We start from the raw sequence: 18,408 nt of genomic DNA on the forward strand, positions 1-18,408 counted from the left end.
TGTGGCAGCAGGCCTTTCCGGTATGGGAAATGCTCTTTTTTCAGTGTAACTTCTCCATCCCTGGGTGTAGAACGACCTGGAACTGTGGGACTCGTGCAGCAGCCTTAATATTTGTTCCATGTTTAGACTGGAAGAGGTTTGCTTTTCAAGACCTATGCTAAACAGTGGTTTTTTGGGACATGGCCTGTTTCTCTGTTCAGTGAATGCATTTTGAGAAGGAGAAGGGTGTTAAAAGTTGAGGGGATGATGAAAAGAAGGACTTATTTTCTGAATAGCTGTTGTCAGATCACTAAATAGATTTAGAATGGTACCTTGTCTTTGGGGGAATTTAGTCCCCTAAAAGATATGTCACTGGTACCGCTCTTTAAGATCTTGCTTTAGGGACTCAATTATTTTTAACAGTCTATCGTTTCCCTGAAAGCTGTCTGGACTAGTAATTCAGGTAAAGAAAACCATTTAATGTTGAGTTGCCTACAGATTCGTCACACAGCACCTGAGGGTTTCTCAGACAGTTCATATCATGTCCTCGCCCTCTTACACTGCCTCCGTGCCCTTCTCTTTATCTTTTTGGATCAGGAGGTGAGCATGTGCTGGAACTCAAGTTGCAGAACACCTAGTGTTCACAGAACAGAATGTGACCAAAGACTTTTCCCTCCTCTTGGAAATCTTAAAATCTCGCTCACTGATGTCTTCACAGCCCTGTATGAGCAAACTCATGGGTGTGTTCACCCTCCGAGATAGCGGGGCATGCGGAGTTACAAGTTTAACTTAGCGTCTCTTCTTCACAAGAGAGAAAATCCAAGACCAGCTTTACGGTTGGTCAAAGTGAGTTTATCCAAGGAAGAATTTAGGGTCATGAGACACAGTTTGGCAGACATGAAACTATTGCTGCTGGCAAGTGTCTTCCAGAGAAACTAGAATCTGATTTCCTTTAATACTCTTCTGAGGAGGGAGAAGGTTAATGCAGGAAGAGTGGCAAAAAATACAACCCGTCTTAGACAATATTAAAAATCGGTGCAGTGTCAGTAACTGGAGATGGCAGCAAGAGCAAGGCTGACGGCTTACGCAGTACCCTAGATTCATGCTGTATTCCTTACACGTGGTTGCAGTATACTGCAGAACTGAAATGCGGTGTTTTCTCCCATAGTTAGAGCATACTTAATTTTATAAACGGGACGCGAAGCGTGATCTAACTGTACTGCCAAGTATGTCCTTGAGATTTGAGAGCTGGCTCTGTAAAAACTTCTTACTGGCCTTATGCTTTCTTTAATATTTTTATGAACACAGATTACACTTTCTCTGGTCCCTGAGATTTTCCCCAGTGACCAGAGGTTGCGTCAGGAAAAGTTTATTCTGCGCAGGATTGGAAAGCACTTATTTTGGACTAACTTGGTGCTGGCTGAGAGTTGTTAGGTATGTCTCTTGCAACCTACTAACCGTTGTATTCCATACTCCATGATACAGGAAGATGAAGATCCTAACAAAGGGGATCAAAGTCGGTCAATTGATCCAGGTGAAGATAACGTCACAGAACAAACCAACCACATCATTATTCCAAGCTATGCATCTTGGTTTGACTACAACTGGTAAGAAAGTAATTTGGAACTGGGGGAAGACTTAGAGTTTTGGTGGTTGTTTCTCATAAATCAAGCTGAGAACTGAAAGAAATTACTTTTGTTCAAGTCTAGTTCCCATGTATGGGTACATCTTTTCCATTTAAAAATCTTTTTGGGCTGACTTCTGGCAGTTTTCAGGGATTGAGAATGAGGAAGAGAATTTCAAACAGCATAGATCTTCAGTCTGCCTTCTCAGCATCTTTTGCTTTACGTTGATTTTTATTTCCCCCCCACCCATGGGAAGATAATTCCTTTCTCTTCCCTACTTCTCTAGTCCTTGTGTGATCTTTCTGTGTTTGTATCTACTTCTGAAAGCTGGTGGCTTTTTATTTTGCTTCAGATCTTGACTTTGAGGATAAGTCACTGATTATACAGGGAGGATACTTGTTTCATTTGGAATCCTTCTTGGAGTCAGAGGTTTGTGGTGTGCAATGACCATATAACTCACTATAGTAACCCTAATGTGTTCTGTATACTCAAACTTTTGTGGTGTGGGAAGAGATGCAAGTGATTGGGAATAAAAGTCCCTCTACAAGTTAAACTCTTATGTAGTACTTTTTAAAAATGAAAACTTTGGAAACAGAATAAGGAGCAGTCAGTTGTCTGGAAGGGCTGTCATTTGAGCATGCGTTTTGTCTTAGCTCTAGGAGTTGAGACATTGTTTAGGCTGGAATCTAAAAAGATGTGCTATGACACTTGAGTATTAGGATTCATGTGCAACTTTCAAAAGTGGAAAACTTTTTATAGTAGTGAATTAAGATGGGATCTGAACTGTTACTATAAGGGTTGGTTCAATTTCCAGTTCTGGCAAACTTTGTTACCTCGAGCCAGTTGCTTAGCCTGTGTCTGTGCTAGTGGCTTGAGTTGACCTCCATCTCCATAAATAGAACCATCCATTTTCTCAGTCCTCTTGCTCTCCCACTTTGAGATGATCCTGGAAGCAGAAACGCCAAGGATCACATAGTTGGAATTTATAGGCGCTCCACTTGCTTTGAGAACGGAACGGCTCAAGGTGTAGTTCTGTTACGCACGCAGAATGAAACGCTCCACTGAAGCGCTTCATAAAGGGATAAAGAACTGTGGATCTGCTGTAGATCAGGAAAGGCAGCTTTGCGTAGCTCGAGCTAATTGAGGTTTACTGTAAACCAGGGTAGGCGTATCTGTAGTCTCTGTGCTTTAACTCCTTGTTTGTAAAGTGAAGGTACAATGATACTTCCCTACTGAGAAAATGATGACAATGACATTTTGTCGTGAGATCACGGTGACACTATTGTACAAGTGCCTTTTGGGCACAACTGGTAATAATGGTTGGTGAAAAATTCTTGATCGGTGCGTTTGTAGGAGCAGCAATTAGTTCTGATGGCGTTCCAGAGAGCTAAATCTGTCTGTGAAACACAGCTGAAAGACTAATGCCGTATTTGTGAAGAAACAGAAGAAAATTGTCATTGCATCAGGTGTACTCGCTCTGACCTTGTAAAAGGCAAACTTAAAGCATCTCTGACGGGAACAGTGGACGTCCACAAGGTAGCAGGATGATGTGAAAAGAAGCTTTGATTTTTGGATTCTAGTGCTCCAGAAACAGCACGTTAAGCTGATTTGGATTTAAGGCTGAAATAACAAGCACAGCTGTGAGACTGACATTTTTCTGTCTCTGAGCACTTCTTTCCCATTCAGAGGTAGGTTTTTGTAGTTCTGGAGAACTAGAGAGCATGTACGCAGCGCTGTCCCACCTTGGGCTGCAGGTGGTACTGCTCTTGCTGTGCCAGCAAGATGCTGCTTGGGTTATGTGAATCGCTGTCTGCAGCCCTCCCAAATTGCAAATACTTCTTTAATGCGTCCAGTTGCAATTAATTTAAAGCAAACTGAAGAATAATGCTAATCTACTTCTCTCAAAATGTTTTATAAATTGCTGTTTTAGAATAGTCATTGCTAAAATTAATTTTCTGGTAAAAAGATAAATTTGATTTAATGCCCAGTTCAGTTTCAGTGTAATCTCTTATGCTTTGGGCAACTTCAATGCAAGAACTAGATACTTTGGTTTTTACTACAATCTGAACAGTTTATTGGTTAATGTTCATCTTCAAGTTAGAGTATTTTCCTATGAATGACAAGCTAAGAGTAAGCAGTATCAGCGTAAAAGGACAATTACATGGTAGGTTAAAAGACGTAAGTATAGGGGGAAGGAAGGTTTGTGAAGGATGTATTTCTCCATGTTTCCTTTAAAAGTAACAATTCTTAAAGGACCGTTTTAGTTCTCCAGATTTTAACTTGCATAAAATATATGCCATTCTACGAGTTTCTGTCTTAAGTTACTCTAACAAGCCCTGCATTTCTGGCACTTTTTTATAAAATGGAAATTTTTTAAATCTCGAAGCTATTTCCTCACTTAGTAATAGGTGGGTTAAATCTTAGGTCCCTCAAAGAATTTGTGTATTAAGATCTTCAAGAAGAAATGAGCTGACTAATAAAGTTCCATATACTCTGGCTGTTTACTTGCATTGTAATTTTGCTTTGCAGTGAAAACCTTCTTATATATCATATTACCTGCTACGGGTAACACAAAATGGTCTTGTTTGTTGCTGGTAAAACTCCACAGGTGTAATCACCCTGCAATTAAAACACTTCAGGACCAAATTTCCTTATTTATGTTAAAATAAATCATATCACTTCCTCCAATCCTTTATGTAGGGAATATGAGAATACGGGAATGTGATTTCATAAGTTTCTGCAGTGTTGTTTCCATTGTCAGGCTGGTAGTACATGCAGAATGGAAGATTCTACTGGAAGAACATTTGAACTTCAATGATACCTTACCTGGAACAGCTATGGAAGGAAAAAGCGTTAATGTATCTGCCAAATAACTAAAGCTGAATTTGCTGTGATCTTTACCGTAGTTTATTTTATACGCTGCATAGCACCGCACGTGTCATTAGTTCTTCTCTACCATACGTGGTCAGTTTTTCCTCCATATTTCTTCCTTGGAGTGCAAAGGGGAAGAATTATTTTTAAGACAGTGTTTCACTGCTCCAAATATCCGTACTTTGGATTTTATTGTCCCAGTTGACCAGGGAGGTACCAGCTACGTTCTTGAAGCCAGTCGGTCTCCTACCTGACTTGTGAGCTCTTGTAATTACTGTAGACCCAGCTTTAGAGTTGGACTCAAAGCACTTAGTTGCACTCCCATCTTCCAAGTATATACTGTAAAAGCTTGGTTTCTTTGAGGTATCGGTACTTTACTGAATATTCGCGCTAACTAGGTTGGAGAATAAAGATGCTCTGTCAGAATACAGAACTCGTGAAGGTACAGTGGCAAACGGGCTGCTGCTCAGAACTCTTCCTTCAGAGTTTGATTAGGGCAGCATTGGGTGCACAGTTTTGCTTCAATCAGTGACTGAATTTTGTGATGCTATTTTAATGCAGCTTTGCTGATTCCATGAAATAAGCAAATTTCAAAGGGTCATGCTAGAACAGTAGGGTTTAAAAAAACAAACAAACAAACAAAACAACAAAACCAAAACAACAACAAAAAACCACACAACAAAACCCCAAACAAACACCCCCCACAAACCAACCAAACAAAACCAACAAAAACCCAAACCCTTGCTATAAATGTACTCCCTCAAAATACTCATTTGAAGGTTTGCAGAGTGCTCTGAGATTATTTAGTATTTGGCCTCTGAATTGTGTTTTGTTTTTTTTTTTTTTGTTTTTTGTTTTGTTACAGTATTCATGTGATTGAACGTCGTGCTCTTCCTGAATTCTTCAATGGAAAAAACAAGTCGAAGACTCCAGAAATGTAAGTAAAATGTGAATATAAGCATGTAAGGGGTCGGGAAGATCAAGGAGCTTTCAGTTTTGTGAATCCTGTGGTCGCTTCAGCTGTGCATGTGTTAAGCAGTTACTGTCTGTAGGGGCATGAAAGAAGGAAAGAGCGCCTGTACAACCACTTCGTGTAGTTTGATAACGTCTGTGGATTATTGTAGTAGGGCCAAAACTTTAAATATCAAACTAATAGTTGATAGTGGTTATCCAGGAAAAATAAAACTAGTTTCTCCCAAGTAATATTGGAACAAATTCTTGAACTTTTTTATGTGGTATAAGACATGATCATCTTCCAAAGACATCTGAAAAAATTCATGATACTGTAGAAACTTAATAAGCCTCCTTATTTTTCTCTCTCTCCTCATGCCATGCTATATTTTTGAGGCTCGGGAGTTTTGTGTGTAAGCACTGATCACCGAGTTTGTTGTAGGATGCTGTGTCAGGCTGTGGAATGGATTTTGCACAGTTATCTGTGTTGATTTCATGGTTCCCTGAGCAGCTGATGGGTAATTCTGAAAGTGCAGGAGAGGGTCAGAAAATGAATCTTCACATGCCTGAGATGTAACTGTGTTTTCAAATATTAGGTAGTCTGATTTAAATCAGAGTTGTGCATTGCAAGAAGAAAAATATTTTGTCATATATAGCTGTTCCAAACCCCCTAGTGATGTTTTAATTCTGGACATGCCTATTAAATCTAGGTGGAGTGTTCTCCGTTGAATTTAAGTCCACTTTGTACCTATCTCATCTCCTTGTGGGACCTGGTATCTACTGCAGAACTTAAGTGGTCCTAATTCAAAATTATACACACACAGCTGTTTAAATAGCTTCCCTGAAGCTGTTTAAAATAAAAATAAAATTAAAAAAAGGCTGGTTATTGTCTTGAGCTATTGCAGGTTTTTTCATACATGAAATGATTAACTTCTGATCTGACTTAGCAGTGTAACAAGATAAGCTGCTGATTTTGCACCAAATGCTTTTCTTGAGAATCTACTGCAAGGCTTGTTATGTGCATTAGTAAAAGTACACCTCCCCTTCTCCGAGAATTTACTGTTATAACAGTAAAGTTAGTTATTCAGAGCACTCTTGAAAGGTTTAAAGGATTAAAGGAAGATGGTCAACATCAGGCTTTTGAACAATATCCTTGTTTCTATTAAAATGATAATCCTAAAACCTGAGAGTTCACCAAAAAAAAAGATGAATTTGAACACCATTGTATGCTGGTCAACTTGGACAGTGGAAGTAGGCTAGTTGTGTTCACTTACCTTGGGATCAAATCTTGGTCTAGTTGCAAAGCAGCTTTTGGGGATTTTAACCCAGTTCTTTTGAATTAACTACTAAATGAAGTGTTGGAGGTGTCTTCTCAGTACATTGTCTTAATGTCGGCAAAGCCGTGCATTTTTCATATGCAGCATTTCTTCAAATTAACTTTTTTCCTCCATTTCTTCTTAGTGCAAATGATAGTGGTAGTATCATCCTGCATTGCTCTTCCAGCAGGTGAACAAGGCAGACTTCAAAGAGAGTGTTCTTGTGCTTGAATCTCCTCTTCTCAGGCATGACTCTTGTTTTGTAAGGCTTCCAATCTAACATTGAGATAGAAATTAGAAACTAAACTTTTTCAGCCTGGAGAAGAGAAGGATTGGGAGACCTTCTAGTAGTTGCCCAATGCTCAAGGAAGTTACTGAGAAGATGGAGCCAGGCTCATTATTGAGTTGTGTGTCAGGAGAAAAATAAGTCAAACTGAAACACAGCAAGTTCTATCTTGATATAAGGGAAATTTTTAGCTCTGGAGGAGATGAAGCGCTGGGATGGGGCCCTGGGAAGTTGGGAGTGTTCTTCCTTGGAGTCTTTCAGGCCTTGCTGGACAAAGCCCTAAGCAACCTGGTCAAAATTCAGTGCTGACCATGGTTTGAGTAGGAGGTTGGCTTAGAGCCCTACTGAGGTCCCTGGCACCCTGAATGATTTTCAGTCTATAGTCTTTACTCACAAATTCTGTATATGTCTGAGTTGCAGAGGTAACTATAGCTGCATCATAGTGATTCCAAAATATATTTGACGCTAACTCTGCTCCATGAGTTCTACTATTTGGCATATTTTTATTTTGGGGTTTCTAGGACTTGGTGTCTAAGACTGCAAACAGATTGAATTGTGAAAAAATGCTTATCTTTCATATCTGCCATTGATGTGGTCGTCACGTGTAATCCCATGCTTCCTTTTTCAGTTGACATCAAAACATCAGGTCTCCTGATACTCATCCATGAGCTGCTACTGGTTATTGCCTGTGAGTGAAGCAAATTAGGGACTCCTCTCAGTCCTGATGTTGTCCTAGAGATGTATTTTTGTTGCCTTTTAGGGATTGTAGGAGTAGCGTGTGCTCTTGGCTTTGTGTTTTCTTTTTAAATAAAATAGAAATATCCTTCTGAATGGAAATGTCTCGCCTCCAGCTTAGTTTTCAGGCCAAATGAAATACCGTGTTTGAAAGCTTACACAGGTTCATTCTTGTGACAGTAGTACCTGGGGGGTGGTTTCTGTCCTAAAAGGGATTTTAACGAAATACTAGTTGACTTCTCTTTCTTGCTGCTGACAAGTTTTAGCTGATGGGTCATGTTATTGTCGAAAACAGACTCCCTTCAGGATAACCTTTAGGGATGTTTCTGTCTTAGGCTTCTCTCTTCACCTAGTAATGTGACCTTAACTAAGTACTAAACTACTTTGTGCAGCCAAGACCGCTTTCAAGTACCTATTCTTGAGCAGGTGGCAACCCAGTTTTCTCTAGGAGCATTCAGACATGTCCTCTATGGAAGAAGCTCCCTTTTTGTTTCTTGCCTACCACACATTCAGCATGGAGGAGCCCAACACCTGGTCCCATAACTTTTTTCCAGCAAGTTTCATGTATAATTTGGTCAGAACGAAGGTGTGGGATTTTGGCAGGAATGTGTGCTTGCAGCATCTGTCTGCTTATGTCTTGCCTGCGAAAGGCATTGGTGTTCCATCTCTGTATGATTTCTATTTTTGGTTACCAGCTGCTTTTGCACACTGCATATGAGGCATCCCCGTCTTGAATTTTCCAAAGGCAGAAACTGCTTATAATACGCTGTTTTGAACACGTCTTTGCACAGGATACTCGCTTGTGTTTGGCAGATTGGTTTTGTTCCATCTAAAGGACAGGGCTAGCAATAATTTTATGGTAGTTTATTTTGTTCTGAACAGCTTGTATTAGGAAGCATTAATACATTCCAGACACTTACTGAAAAAGACGGTGAAGCAATGTCGACAGTGCAGGAAATGGGCTGAACCCCAAAACCTGCCTACCGGGACTGTTGTGCACTGAAACATGGGAATCCCATGGCGGTCCTTTCTGCTTTAGCTGTTCCCGGCTCAGTGCGTGGGGAGTGCTACGCTGGCTTCTGCGTTCTCGTCCTCTGCTTTTCAAAGATACCGTCTTCTCCATTTTGCTGTTCTCTAACCTTTCCTCACTGATCTTTTTATGCAGTACAAAGTCCACATGTAGAAACAGTAGCGTTCCATCCAGTGTACTGCTTCTGTTTTTCTGCGCAGCTTTTTTCTTCCAGGCTCACAGAGGGGATTGATGAGGATTATTTAGCCTGTTTCCATGTGAAGACCAGACCCCATTAATTTTTTTCTGCAGCTAGTAGTCTGTTGCACAAGTGTTTGGTTAATGACCAAGCTACAGCAACTATTTATGTGATTTGCAATTGAAGCATGCTTCGATGTACTGCTAATCCAAACACAGATAAAATCCAGAATGAAACAATCTGGAAGAGACGGGTCATATTCAGTATACAAAAATAAATTCTACTTACCTATTGCTTTTGATACTGATTTTTAAATTTCGTCAGTAAAAACTATCTGTTGGTGTTTACTTGTCAGCAATATGGGTGTTTGGAGAAGGTGAATCCTAAAATACATATTCTAAACTTTGTTAGACATCAGTGTACACAAACTACGTCTCAATTGTCTTTCAGATACCTGGCTTACCGCAACTTCATGATTGACACCTATCGCTTAAACCCTCAAGAGTACTTGACCAGCACTGCCTGCAGAAGGAATCTGACCGGAGATGTGTGCGCTGTCATGAGGTAAAAGCCATGGATCTTGCAGCCACTGCTTTCACTTTAACAGAAGGAAATAGGAGCTGCATTAGAAATGGAATGACAGCATAGGTGTGGGCAATAGCCATCACACTGTTAATTAGCAGGCAGCTTCTTCCCCACTTTTTTGGTAACCAGCCTATTTTATACTATTCTTTATTTGTAATGCTCTGTCTGCTTGCTGAGCTATGCCTACAGAGTTTGGATCTTAACTTGTGATTATTTAGGTTCTGCTGTTTAATAAGTATGTGGAATTTTTTCAGAAATTCCGGTTTTGTGACTCAGTTTGGTGGGTTTATGTCTCGCCAGTCTTAAGCTGTGAGGCGCAGCAGAGCCCTAGAAATTTGGAACGTGCTAAATGTTGGTTTGGTGAAGAACAGCTACTGATAGATGAGGGAGGCAAATCAATGGCTGTGCAGCACCCAGAATCCGTACATTGTTGGCAAATGGTTCCATGCATGCAGCCCTAGCTTTGCTTTGCCTTTGTCCTTAATTAAGTAATTTTCTGTTATCTATAACCAAAAATGTCATGTTTTGTTTTATGCAACGTGCTGGAGTGCAGTCAAGTCTGTACAAAGCTCGTGCTATGTGATTGGTATTGCTATTTGTTATTAGTGAAGGATTATAGAAGATTGTGGATCTGTGTTTGATCCAGAAACATAAACTTCTTCGTCCATTGCTTTCTCCTTCCTAAGCATAAGCAAGGCTTTAGTTCTTAAGGTTTTAATTTGTCATGTTGTTTCATAGAGTACACGCTTTTCTGGAGCAGTGGGGTCTCATTAACTACCAAGTGGATCCAGAAAGCCGTCCCATGGCGATGGGACCTCCCCCTACTCCTCACTTCAACGTGCTGGCTGATACACCCTCTGGACTCATGCCTCTCCATATCCGCACTCCGCAGGTGAGCCCCGCAGCTCGCACTAACCTGTGTTTGCCTTAGCTCTAGCCAGTGCCATGTAACATCTCGGTAGAATAATTTGTGCACGATTTGCTGAAATGTTCCTTTTTTTGTCTAAGTTGAGGGTTTCAGGTAGGCGGAATCTCCAAAACAAATCTGCTAGCGTTGTGTGCAAGTGATAATATGTAAAGTCATCTCTGTAGACTCATGTTCAACTTATTTGTTCAGTCTGTGGTCTGTTTGACATTGGTCTGAAAACCTTGAATAACTTTCAATTCCTGCCCCTCTCACCTTTCTCTTGTAATGTTTGCTCACAGGTTCCAGCTGCTCAGCAGATGTTGAGTTTTCCTGAGAAAAACAAAGAGAAGCCTACTGATCTGCAGAACTTTGGACTTCGCACAGACATTTACTCAAAAAAGACTTTAGCAAAGGCAAGTATGTTGGGATTTTTTTCCCCTGTGCCTTCCATTAAGGTTTCTTCCTCAAGTGTCCTCCACTAGATGACATTGAGTAGCTTATGTGACTCTTACATTCCCGTTTGAGATGGAAGAAATCTCAATATAGTATGCTAAGATACCTCACTTACGGTTGTGTTGGAGATCTGATTTTGTAGAAATAGAGACATGTACCTATCCTAAGCTAGGCAATACTGTCTCTGGACACTGAACTCTTGTTATTGCATATTTTACCCGAATGGCGCAGAATCATCAAACTATGCAATAATTTAATACAGAATCTGAGATCTTTTCAGCAGAGTCTTTAACCATCCTGTTTTCCAAGCCTGAGCAGGATTTTCCAGACTGACAGCACTAGAAAGTTGCTTGATTACAAAAGGTGTCACAAAACCATTGCAGGGGATGTTCTAGCAGTGTCATTGCAATGTTTTGCATAGTTGAAGTTTTGAGGCACCGTTGCAGTGATGTCGGTAATTCCATAACCTGTTGCCTTTAACTCCTCCTGCTGCCTGATACCTGTGTCTGTGCTTGGAGGTATTGCAGGAATGCCAGTTACTGCTTCGGCATAGCCTTCAGTCTGGAAGTCCACAGTGTTCTGCTGATTAGTGCCTCTCTTGAGCTGACATCAGGCTAATTCTGTATAATTGGTTTCTGTAAGTACAGTGTTTGTTGTCCCAGGAGATTGTGAGATAACTGGAAAAAAAAACCCCACAACAAAACACAACAGTTCTAGAGATTGGCATTTGTTTAGGAAGCTTGATTCCAAACTGCATTTCATGGAGTGACTTTTTCACTTGGTTTAGGGAGGTATAAATAATCACCAAATTCATAAATCTTTTACTGGTTCTAGACTCTGCTTCTATTTATGAGCATCTGTAACAATGAACTTGAGCAGATTTATTTGCAGAAGTTGATTTCCCTTTTTGTTTTACGAGTGTGGCAATTGCTTTTTTGGCTGTTCATACCAGCCTCTTTGAGAACTGATCAGCTGCTGGATGACTCACTTTGATTAATGTTCTCTGTGGGTTGATGGTCTGTTTGAAATGCATCTTGAGATAGGATGGATTTACTTATCCTAAATACCCTTTTCCTTTTGCTGTGGTCTTGCACAGACACATCCAATCTAGATGATGTTCTTTCATAAGCAGGTGACGAGGTGCTTTTGTCTCTATTTGACATGTAATGGATTAGGGTGTCTGTAATCACGGAAGGGGAGGTTTTCACCAAGGGTTTTATAACTGTTAGAAAATCTCGGGAGTTAACCACGAGGTATAGATTTGGCAGAGGCAACCCTTGGAGCAAGCGATTGCTAAATTTGCAGATCATCTTGCTGTAATTACTCTGTCTTTTCAGATAGCTCATCTCACTTGTACAGATTTTTTTTTTTCCCCCCAAGTTACTGATGAACTTTTAGATAGATGAACTTTTTTTTGGACCAGCATGTACCTTACACAGTCCAGTTGGTCTGCCTTGGAAGCAGAGGTTTAATGGGGGCTAAAGTTATGTTGACATAAACCCTATTCTGTTGAGAAAAGCACCCTTTAAGCAGCTGGTGAGGGGGTTGGATATTCCGTTGTGCCTGTTGGCTGCTGCTGTCCTTTGGTGTGAACTGTAGAATGCTTTGTGTGAACTGCTCTGTTCTTAGCTTAATTTTACTGGCCAAAGTCAAGCTGGCCAGAATGCCATCAGCACTCCTAAGGGTTTTTATTATTTGGGAAAATCCACTTTTCTGTTGGCTGTATGTGCAAGCAAAGATAGCCGGGAGCCAGGAGAAAAGGGTACTGAATTGCTTTGCTTTGGCCTGGCGTAAAAGAGGAGTGGCAGGTTCTCCTAGACGTGTTGGGAAGGTGAGATCTGTAACCCCCAGCCTACGCAGAGACTGCGGGAATGTACTCGCCTGCGTGCCTTAGCCACGTAAGTAAATCAGGTGAACTGGCCCACTGCACGAGATAACCAGGGACCGGTTAGCTGTACTAGGAAGGTTGTGAAAGGTACATGTTTGAGTGATTAAATAACAGATTCTTCTCCTTTCCTTCTTAATGTTTTCTTCTAAAAAGTTCTGTGCAAAAAGACCTGCATTTCACCTTTTTCCCTCCCCCCCCCCCGTCTTTTGTAGAGCAAAGGTGCAAGTGCTGGAAGAGAATGGACAGAACAAGAGACATTGCTGCTATTAGAAGTAAGTTCATGAGGGCAGAACCAAAGGAAACCAAAAGATGCAGGATATTACATGCTTTAAAAATCTACATGTAGGTTAATAAATTTTTTGAAGTGGAGTTAGATGACAACTGCATGCTTTTACAGAAACTGGAATAGCGAAGCAGAGTTTATAGTGGGAAGCAATCTCTTGGGACTCAACTGATGTAGCTGGAGGAGGGGAGTGGTTGGGTGTCTGTGTATACACAGCTGTCTGTCCGTCTGTTGTGGTTATGGCTTTTAAATTGGTAAAAGGTTACAGCTCTCCCTCGAAATGTTATCTCTTTATTTGACCATCATGGCTACAAGAAAATTACTACTAAGAAAAGATGGCAGCACCATCTGTGTAACAGGGGCTTCATATGCTTTAAGGTTCGGTTCCATCTAACTTGTACCTGCAAGCCAGGAATTCAGTATTTAAGAACTCTTGCATAAACTCAACAACAGATCTTGCAGTGCAGAGAGGTCTTTTCATTAAACAGAAGTTACTAACAGTATGAAATAAATGCCCTTTAAGTAATGGTTTAGCTGCCACTAAGATAAATACTTTGCAATTCTGATAAACTTCACAGGTTCCTGGCTATGCCATAGTGTATACAGGAAACCGCTAATTTTTGAAGTTTAAATAGTTAAGAAACAGATGAGTCTGTTGTCAGCCCTTTGTTATTTGTTTACAGACAAATTTTTTGTTTTATTTGTTAGCCCTTTAATCCCATACATCTACTCATTCCGTTTGCCATATAGCTATGCTTGATGTATTCTTTAAGCTTTTTCTGGAAGTCTACAAGAAATATACCCGAGATGACTCAAATCACATTGGCACTGTAAAACTGAGGTCAACAAACTGTTAGCATGCTGGAATCCAGTCTTTGGCCCCAGATTGCTTAATCTGATGCTCTTGAACCACGTGGTAATTGTCAGGTCTCTTGGAGTTCCAGTCTAGGATGAAAACCATCACGTGAGGTGCACTGCAGAAGTATGTTCTGGTCTTTCACACTGACACTAGGGCAGCATTTTTTGTCGTAGCGCTTCGTCAGAAGAATAATCTCGCTCGCCTGAAATAATTGATGTGCTGCCACTTCCTATAAAGAAATTATCATCTACCTGGCTTTCTTTTACAGGAACGTTTTCTTGATGTGGAGGTTGGGTGGTTGATTTTTTTCCTTTCATGTAATTCAGGGTTCTGGTATAAGAATTTCAGTTTTGGAGGGGGTTGTGTTTGTTTTTACTTGCAGAGAGCGCTTCAACCAGACTGCAATTATGTGATTGTTCTGGCTTTTTTGTCTTTACATGTAACCCATCAGTAAACCCATCAAAAAGTTAATTTCATAAGGAAAGGCGTGGACGATGGATCTTGACGGTGCTGCACAGTACTCGACTCCTGTGTGTGGCTTCTTTTCCGAGCTAGCCAAAGTGCCTGATCAGCAGCGTGCTTTGATTCAGCCCTCACAGATACGGAAGTGTGTTCATCAAATAGTCAAAATAGATTATTTTTTTTTTTATGTTAGGTTGATATGCAACTGTTTAGCTGATACTTTTCTCTTGGCATGTAGAAAAATTTTGCTTATAAGGTGAAAACAGCTAAGATGTCTTTCATGCCATTCTTCTATGGAGAAACAAGACTCATATCTTCATACGCTGGCTTCTTTGCTTGCTAGTATTAACATTTAAAATTCATTCTTTTGTATGTTTGTAGCTTATGGTCACACATAGCAAGTAGTAGACTAATTAAATAATCCAGATGACACATTCTTCTTTGTTTTAAAGAAGAAACCAAAACCCCCCTCAGTCTTGAGATTACAATTTTATTTAATGTGAGTTTAAATTAATAATGTTTTTGTTCTTCATTCTTCGTGGATTTAACCTATGAATAAATCAGTAAAGAGTATATCAGTTCAAGCATAAGTAATTCAGCTATAACAAGCCAGCTCAGCCCAATTAAATCCTCAGGGTAGCTTTGGGCAAATATATATGCAGTGAAGTTCCAAAGAATAAATCTTATCTAACATAATTATTGTCCTTCCGCCTGTTGACTGAATGAATTGGGGGGAGGAAATACTGTTTCCCTCCCAGAATCGTCTTCCCTGCCACGCTGCTTCTCCGTATCTCCATGGAGCACTATTCTTGCATAGTTAAGTGCATTTTCAGCTATTTATAGTAAGGACAACTATTGTGAGAGCTAGTTTGTCTAGCAGAAAAACAACAAGCAATAACAGAGAATGAGGAAAAAAAACCCTGCATGGCCATGGAAAGCAAGGCTGATCTAATATGCTAGTGTGATTAAAAATGGATAGGCAGTGACACATAACTTACAGCGCTGAGATGAAACTAGGGAAAGTGAAATGAAGGTTGAACGTTGAATAAATATTTCCCCATGAGTATGACCTAGTGAACGAAGCAGTTTCTCATTTCTTTAAGCACTTGGGCAAGATCAGAGAGAGGTCAGGAGAACAGTTCATAAGCAGTTAGGGACCACCGATTCCTGCGGTATGGACCAGAGGACGAGAGGAAACGGCCTCAAGTTGTGCCAGGGGAGGTTTAGACTGGATATGAGGAAATTTTACTTCACTGAAAGGGTTATCAAGCACTGGCACAGGCTGCCCAGGGCAGTGGTGGAGTCCCCATCCCTGGAGGTATTTAAAAGCCGTGTGGATGAGGTGCTCAGGGACATGGTGTAGTGGTGGGCTTGGCAGTGTTAGATTTATGGTTGGTCTCGATGATCTTAAAGGTCTTTTCCAACCTATATGATTCTGTGATTCTGTGACCAGGCTGTCCAGTGTAGCCTGTCCTTTGTCCACTCCTAAACAAATCATTCTTTCCATTGAGCTTTCAAAACCCTTCACGTTGTCTAGCTCATGGTCTTCAACAGTTCCTGTGGTGTTCTTTCCATCCAGCTAAGCTCTGCTGGAGCACAGCGTTCCTGTAGTCGGGTACTTGCCCAGCTAATCTTACACCCAGTGTTTTAAGGGAAGGGAAGGAGCAGGGAACCAGTGGCCTTCTGAAGGTATACGGGGGTTTTTTCCCTCCTCACCCAATTTAAGCAGTGAGTCCTAGCTATGAGAGAGAGAGAAGCTTAAAACTTCAGCCAGGTAAAGCTTAAATCACTTTCAGATCAGGAGCCTAAAAAGCTCCACCCGCTGCAGGCAACCTCATCTTTTTTTTTCCTCTGTTTTTTCAGTGCCTGTTGGATCTTTAAGGCTCTTGGCTTTAACTCATCTGCCCTTTCAGTTAGTCTAGTCTACTTCCACATCTTTGAAAATATTACTGAGCTTGCATTTTTTCCCCAGCTGACCTTCAACATCCATGAAATGCCCAAGGGTCCTGTTCAGGTAGATTGCTTTGTCTTTGAAGGGTTCTCATAGCTTATGTTGTAGCTGCAAAAACACTTTTCCTCCAGACTGGTGAAGTCAGAACTGCTGTGAAGAAAACAGAATGTTTGGAAACTCCTGGATTTTTTTTTTTAAAAATATTTATTGTTGATGAAAAAGACTGGTTTGTGCTTAGTCCTGTGGGCAAATGTCTTCAGAACGCGCAACCATCATATATGTAGTAACTTGTTTTGTGGAAACATCCCTTCCCAGGTCAAGGAACTCTTAACGCATGAGGTGGCTGGCTCAGTTTCTGTCTTCTACTTGTCACTAGCAACTCTGCTGAAGCATCCAGCATGTTAACTTTGTGTACTTGGGTGCACTACTCGGACATCTTGGATGCATCCTCATCACGATGTCTGACGGACACAGGCCAGCTCTGACTTCTGCCTTTATGCTGTGCAAGGTTCTGCACGTGGAAAGTTCAGTCAGTCTTGCGTCTTACCCTGAAGGTTGAGATCTCTGGTAGTTCTCAGCCTTGTGGGAAAGATTTCAAGTATTGAAAAGCCATTACCTTCATTTGTTCTTAACATTCACGCTTAAATGGACATACTGCTTATTTGGGGAAACTCAGTTGTCATGAGTAGTTAGTTAGGGAGAAGGATGACTTCTGTGTCTTCTCCAGTATGTTCTACCTACAAACAGGTGCCCTGTCTGATGGCCAGCAAGTCAGTGAGGACATGTCCTAGGGGTCCTTAACAGGCTAATAACACCCACTTCAAATTCTGTTCTTCCCCTTCCCCCAGTTATTGCTAAAACACCCGCTCGCTTGCTGTGAAGCGATGCAGAAGCTAGTTACCCTCTGTTTTGTTGTAGGGTAGGTACAGTGTAAGTAAAAAGCAGCTTGACTTCTCGGCCAAATACGATAAAATTACAGATGAAAATGGGGTCTGCAGCTCCAATAAACAGGGAAGTGTTTACCACCCTGGCTCAGGGCTCTGTTAAATATTTTCGGAAGGCTTCTGTTATGCCTGTGAGTTGCAGATCCCATTTTCATTTTGAAGTTTAACATATTTTGCCTAGATCTCAAATGGCTTTTTACTTTTTCTAGGTGAGTGGACCATGAATCATCTTGGTAATGTAAAAGTTAAGGGTTCAGGATACTTCAACACTTACATGCTATCCAAATGCTTAAATAACTAAAACAGTTTTTTCAGGGAAAAAAACGCTTGTTAAGGGATAATATTCTGTTAGGCTACCGCTTTGGGTTTTTAGAGTACTAATTTGTTAGTTTTTCAAAAACTAGCGCAGGGACTTCAGTAGCTCATTGTTACTAAATTGTTTTGTTAAGACTTTTCTGAAGTAACTTTAAAAGTGACTGAAATTCTGAATTACAAAATCTTTGATTTAATCTGGAAGTTCTTACTTTATCAGGTGGCTTGTCTACATAATACTGATTTGTTAACCTGAATGCATAACAAAAATCAGACTGACGGTTGCTGGAGAACTGATCTCTTCTGGCTTCATGTTATAGAATATATTTTCCTCTTTTCCCCTGGTATATTGGTTTGATGCTCTTTCATTTTCATAACATCTATTGGATCTAAAAACTGGACTTCATCATCATAACTAGTATATATGTGTGAAATAAATCCTGTTCCTGCCCCGAGGAGCTTAGTGTGCTAAGACATAAATGAGAGAACACAGGAGTGCCCTCAGGGGGAGTAGTTATGGGAATTAAAGGAATTGGCGAGACTTGGTAGGAGAAGCAAACTTATTTCTGTGTGAAGCTTTTCATGTGAAAGCAAAATGGGGAAACACTAACTATGTAAATATTACTAGTAAATCCCAAATCTTCTGACAATTCTTTCTGATGCAGTAACAGCATAAAACTCGTGTGATGATCCCTGCAGCTTAAATTTAGCTGATGTCCCAGTGCGGTGTTCATATTTCACAGAATAATTTCGCAGAATAATTTTGCTACCAGAAAAAATACAATTTTAAATA

At 40.5% G+C, this 18,408-nt stretch overlaps 1 protein-coding gene across 1 annotated transcript in view; it reads left to right on the plus strand.

Annotated features, from left to right (window-relative positions):
• Positions 1–18,408, plus strand: part of SMARCC1 (SWI/SNF related BAF chromatin remodeling complex subunit C1) — a 96,863-nt gene that overhangs the window by 34,654 nt on the left and 43,801 nt on the right. The window contains exons 14-19 of the mRNA XM_075492165.1: positions 1,465–1,586; positions 5,341–5,412; positions 9,422–9,535; positions 10,295–10,448; positions 10,763–10,876; positions 13,017–13,076. Of these exons, the coding sequence (XP_075348280.1) occupies positions 1,465–1,586; positions 5,341–5,412; positions 9,422–9,535; positions 10,295–10,448; positions 10,763–10,876; positions 13,017–13,076 (636 nt within the window). The remainder of the gene's footprint in view (positions 1–1,464; positions 1,587–5,340; positions 5,413–9,421; positions 9,536–10,294; positions 10,449–10,762; positions 10,877–13,016; positions 13,077–18,408) is intronic.

Source organism: Mycteria americana, chromosome 2 (genome assembly GCF_035582795.1).
Source record: "Mycteria americana isolate JAX WOST 10 ecotype Jacksonville Zoo and Gardens chromosome 2, USCA_MyAme_1.0, whole genome shotgun sequence".
NCBI classification, from domain to species: Eukaryota; Metazoa; Chordata; class Aves; order Ciconiiformes; family Ciconiidae; genus Mycteria; species Mycteria americana.